Below are 6,082 nucleotides of genomic sequence, written 5' to 3'. Positions count from 1 at the left end.
CAGCAGAAGCCCTCCAGAGCCAACAACAGCATCCGTGAAGAAGCCATCCAGCGCCAAATCCGAGCCCGTGAACAAGCCGTCCGGATTAAAAATTCAAAAAAGCCAGGGAACACACCGAGTCCACTGGAAAAAATAAGAGCTAAGGATTTACGACCCTAATCTCAATGAAATCATCAACGCCTGTGGGGAAGCCTTCCAGAGCCAAATCCAGCGCCAGCAGAAGCCCTCCAGAGCCAACACCCGCATCCGCGAAGAAGCCTTCCAGCGCCAACTACGAGCCCGTGAACTAGCCTTCCGGAAAATCAACAAAAAAAAAATCTTCAAAGCAGAGATTTCATGAAACCTTCAACCAACATGGAAGAAAAATTGGGAGAACAAATGACTATTGGCCAAGACCTGAGCAAAATATTATCTTCACTCAAAAAAGACGGGTCTGCACGCAATACAGAGGAATACTTCAAGAAAAAATCCATGATGGCCGCAGATCTACTGAACAAATTCCAAGAAAATCATAACGAACTCCGGAAATCCCTTGATGAAGAGCATTCCTACTTCAAACAAGATTTAGATGGTCAGATATCCAAATGCTACCAAGAAATCAAGAACTATATCAATACATGGCAGAAGTCCACTCCGATGTCAGAAGAAGTCAGCTACCACCACCCTTCCATCCTTCAAATTCAAATAAAATTGGATTTATTCAAAAAGGAAATGGAAAGGGCCCAAGAAAAAATGAAGAATTTACCACGGATCAGCATCCCTATCTTCACTGGTGACTATGAGACCTGGATCACATTCCGAGATATATTCCTTCAAACCATACACCAAAACCATGAACTAGGGGACGCTGAAAAAAATGCAGTACCTGAAGAGCCAAACCAGGGGTGAAGCAGCGAAGCTCATTCAACATTTAGAAGTATCATCAAGAAACTACCCCATCGCCTGGGAATTGATAAAGAGGAGGTACAACAACAACAGACTTCTCTTCAGCAAGTACGCCGACAACATCTTGAATCTACCAATTTTGCAACAAGAGTCGGCAGCTTCCATTAAAAAACTTCACGACACTGTTCAAGAAAATCTGAGAGCCATTGAAAATATGGGAATCACAGCCGAACAATTGGGTAACAACATAATAGCGCATATGCTGCTAAAGAAATTAGACAGCAATTCAAGAAGGCTCTATGAACAATCTACCACAACACACAAGGATATTCAAGAACTGGCAGATCTTTTGGAGTTTCTAGAAAATCGATTCCAATCCCTCGAAGCACTTCGAGGCACAATCAAAAAATCAGATCATCCATCAACAGGACAAAGACATAAATTTCAAAACTACCACAGCGACTTACAATCATGCAGTTTATGTAACAGCAACCATGAAATTTTCCGTTGCCAAGAATTCAAGGATATGTCAGTAAAAGAACGAAACGATTTTGTACGAAAACAACACCTCTGCAAGAATTGTTTGAAGCATCCGAACAATACGAAATGCCCGAGCAAGAATCTCTGCTTCAAATGTAACAACTTTCATTACTCATCATTACATTGGGAAAATTATCGGAACTTCGAAACAAATTTAAATCAGCAAGGACAGAAGCAAGATACCTCCAAAAGTCAACCCACAAGAGAGCATGAAAATGGATTCGGTTCCCATCTAGGAAAAGCTTCAAATAACAATGATGGACCAACCATCCCCATCCTGGCCACAGCATTCGTTAATGTTAAAAACAACAAAGGGTACCATGAACTTAAGCGAGTTCTTATTGATCCAGGCTCCCAAGTATCATTTATAACTGAAGGAGCCGCAAATACCTTAGGAATGCCCAAGCAAAGGCATCATGCGAACATAACAGGGTTAGGATCTTGCGACGCAGGGACTTCAAAATGGAAAATCCACACCGTGATGAAACCAAGATTTTCAAGCGACTTCAAATTACAAGCCGAGCTATACATCCTACCAAAATTGACCAGCTCCATGCCTCAACAACCGATAACTGCTGACGAAAATTGGAGCAACGTAATCCTTGCCGACCCCACTTACTACAAACCCGGAAAAATCGACATTCTCCTAGGAATCGACTTATACACGGAAATCGTACAGGATGGTGTTAAAATATCTAAAAATGGTCTGCTTGCACAAAACACTGAGTTAGGATGGATTCTCTCCGGTAGCACATCAGCTGGTCCGCAACTCCAAATAACCAGTATGATCGCCACCACTGCACCAGAAATACAGATAACAAAATTCTGGGAAATAGAAGAAGCGGATACCCTCACAAACAACAACAGCCAGGAAAGCCCCTGCCAAGAATTCTTCAAGAAAACTTACACAAGGAATCAGGATGGCACATATACTGTACGACTGCCATTCAAGGAGAAGGAACAATTGCCAGGACAATCAAGAAAAACTGCCTCGACTTTTGCAGATAGAGAAGAAGTTCGAGAAGGACGAGAAATTGGAAGCAATGTACAAAGAATTCATGTGGGAATATATCGAACTAAAACACATGACTCCAGCAAATCAGACGACCAGCACAAGATACTACATTCCGCATCAAGCAGTAATAAAAGAGGACAGAGAAACAACAAAACTGCGTGTCGTATTCGACGCGAGCCAGAAATCCAGTACCGGAATCATTTTAAATGATATATTACACACTGGTCCCAAGCTTCAACAAGACTTGCTTGATATATTATTGAGATGGCGAAAATACGAAATCGCGTTGACTGCAGATGTGGAAAAAATGTACTGGCAGGTCAAACTACATGAAGATGATCAAACATTCCACACTATTTTATGGAGGTTCAACAAAAATGACCCAATCCAGGAATATCAACTCACGACAGTCACCTACGGAACCGCTCCCGCTGCCAAATTCCCGAGAGCTGCGGAACTGATACTTGAAGATTTCTACGTCGATGATTTTCTCTCCGGCTCCCACAATAAAGAAGAGGCACAAAAAATCAGACAAGAAGTTAAAACGCTACTTCTCAAGGGAGGATTCAACATTCGAAAATGGAAAAGCAATCTCACATTAAATGATGATACGTCCTTTCAAGATTTCAACAGCAGAGAGGACATAACCAAAATTCTGGGAATTAAATGGTCACCACAAAATGATAACTTCCAATACACTATTAAACAAACTTCCAATCGAACAAACACAAAAAGACAAGTGCTATCTGAAATTGCTTCAATATTCGATCCATTAGGTCTCATGGCTCCAATTGTAATCAAGGCGAAAATAATTATGCAAGACATATGCAAAACTGGCAAAAAATGGGATGAAGCTATTCCTACAGAAATCCAAACAGCGTGGGACAAATTCAAAGAAGAACTGCCAATAATGGAAAACCTGCAACTACCACGATGGTTCCAGTATAATCCAGAGCAGCCCATTGAATTACACGGATTCTGTGATGCATCGCAAAGAGCCTATGGAGCAGCAATATACACCAAAGCAGTCGTGAAGGACAAAACCCAGACAACATTGCTACACATGGTCAGACTCAAAAGTTGTGTTAGCCTGGTTACAGAAAACTCCGAGTAAGCAAAACGTCTTCATAGTCAACCGAGTCAACAAAGTTCATCGCTTACTAGGTCAAGTTCAATGGAACTACGTAAAATCGGAGGAGAATCCAGCTGATTTACTATCCAGAGGCGCGCTACCAAGTAAACTCCAGAAAAACACATTATGGTGGAATGGACCTGCATGGCTCAAAACATCAAGTAGTGAAATCAAGAGAACTGAAGAGATTCCAAAAGAAATCGTAATGAATAACGAAGAATTTCAAGAACTAACGGTGTTTACCACCAAGACCAATGGACCTCTAGAATTGTTAACAAAATTTTCATCCTGGAAGAAGACAAAACGAGTGATGGCCTATTGCAAAAGGTTCATAGACAATTGCAGATCCAGGAATGCGACCGAGTTACCAAAAAAGCGAGTACCCCCATTCATCACACCGACCGAACTTCAATGGGCGAAAACAACACTCATAAAATTGGTCCAGAATGAACATTTTCAAGAGGAATTAACCAGATTCAACAACAATCTGACTATCAACTATTGGACCTTGGGAAGAGTGACGCGGTGTCACCCAGGAAACGACGGAATTGTGAGAGTGGCTACGATACGATGCAAAGATGGGAAAGAGATCAGAAGACCTATAACCAAAATCTGCATACTCCCGGTCGAGCAAGAAGAAAGAAGAAACGATAAGACTAACAAAGTCGGACCTTCCTCGAAAAATCGACTGATACAAACATTAATAATGATCACGTTACTATGTGTAGCCAATACTAAAAACGCAATAGCGCACCACACAATTCACAAACTGCCGCCTGGATTCTACGTGGAGCATTTAGGAAAAGTATACATAAGTGGAGGAGAGTTGAAATTATCAACACCGTTTTCTCTTGATCAACTACACTTAGACCGAAGCAATCTTAACAGAACAGTTGAAGACTTTCGAGGGTTATGTACTACAGCTTCTCAACTATCGCAGACAAATCACTGTCACGAGTTTCAACACCACATCACAGAAATGAAGTATGAAAACAACCTACTCATCGACAGCATCCAACATCTATCGACCAGATCCAGGAGAGGAATATTAGGAGAATTAATGACATCCATTTTCGGCGTCAACGATGAAGTCTATCACGATATAGACGACCTTCAGGAAAACCAACAACACCTCATAGAAGTCACCAATCATCAGAGAAAACTACTGATTTCCACGACGAATGACGTGAGGCAGATCGAAGAAAAAATAAGCCAAAAATTAGAACATTTTCGTGTAAAATTCAACAAGGGCATAGCCAGCATCAACGAAATGCATCTATGGTACAGAAATGTTGATGAAAACAGCATAAATCTTCAAATCATTCAAAACTACCAACTAGCTGTCAACTATTTGAAAGAAGTCAATAACAAATACACAAGAATCATAAACATATGTCATGGTCAAGGCCACATCACGGATCTACTTTCTCCAAGCGAACTAGCAAAGCTGATCCAGAAGGCTGAAACAACGATTCCATCAGACATGCACATATTACTCAAACCTGTGAGCAGAATGGAAGTCTCCTATGATGCGAATGAACTAAGAATAGTCACCTTCTTCTTCATTATCCAAAGACAAAGTTACGACATAATCAAAGTATTTCCCGTCCCGGTTAAGAAGAGAGAAAACATATTCATAGCACCAAAAGTATCCAATGACTTATTAGCAGTATAGAGTACAACAGTCAAAAATACTTCGAAATAAATGAACAGGAAGTCAAGGAAGCCGTAAAACTACGAGAGGGCCTATACATTTATAATCCTGGAATGGTCAAAAACATGGAACAGCATCCGAATTGCATCATCCAAAGCATCTACCAGAAAAATGGGAAATTCGACTGTAAACCCTCCAGCATTCGAGTCCAAGACGTATTATGGAAAGAACTACTCAAACCAAATACGTGGATGTTCATTTCCAACCAACCCTCCACTATATCAAAACTATGCGGAGGAAAACGAGAAGAAATTACCATCAGTGGAACTGGCACAATTCACATAGGAGCAGACTGTCTCCTCAGAACGCAAAATATAATCCTTCGAGCGAGGTTCACGAATGAGATGAAATCAACAACGACGTTCAGCAAGCCAATCCCATTGAACTTATGGCAAGGGAACTCGAATCCTTCCAATGAAAATCTCATCGAGCCCGAAACAGCAATGGACAACATCTCTGCAAATTTAACAAAGATAATTATGGAAGAAGATGAGCCAAATTCACATATCTGGAGACATTTTTCACACCCTCTTGCTACAACCACCGTGATAGGAATCTCTGCGATAGTCACACTAGCTCTAACGTACCTCTGTATGCGATATATACGTCCACTCCTTCGGAACCGAAGAACTAACAGATCCACCACGGAAATAAATGAAGCAGAAGCCGAAATTCCATTGATCGAAATCACACCGAGTTCAAAACCACGCCAGCAATGTTTCGACCTTGACCAGCTCTACGCCGAGGCGAAAACAGAATTCCAGACGAGAGATTAACTCCGGACGTCAGCACCCAT

General features: G+C 41.3%; 1 protein-coding gene across 1 annotated transcript; it reads left to right on the top strand.

The window, feature by feature from the left end:
- Positions 1 to 354: 354 nt before the first annotated feature.
- Positions 355 to 4,555, top strand: LOC123311714. The gene is made up of 5 exons (XM_044895784.1): positions 355 to 648; positions 842 to 2,359; positions 2,430 to 3,470; positions 3,541 to 4,377; positions 4,442 to 4,555. Exons 1-5 carry the CDS (start codon positions 355 to 357, stop codon positions 4,553 to 4,555), a joined length of 3,804 nt encoding a protein of 1,267 aa, XP_044751719.1.
- The last annotated feature ends 1,527 nt before the right edge of the window (positions 4,556 to 6,082 follow it).

The sequence above is a fragment of the Coccinella septempunctata genome, chromosome 4 (assembly GCF_907165205.1).
Source record: "Coccinella septempunctata chromosome 4, icCocSept1.1, whole genome shotgun sequence".
Lineage (NCBI taxonomy): Eukaryota > Metazoa > Arthropoda > Insecta > Coleoptera > Coccinellidae > Coccinella > Coccinella septempunctata.
This window is presented reverse-complemented; position numbering and strand designations above follow the sequence as displayed.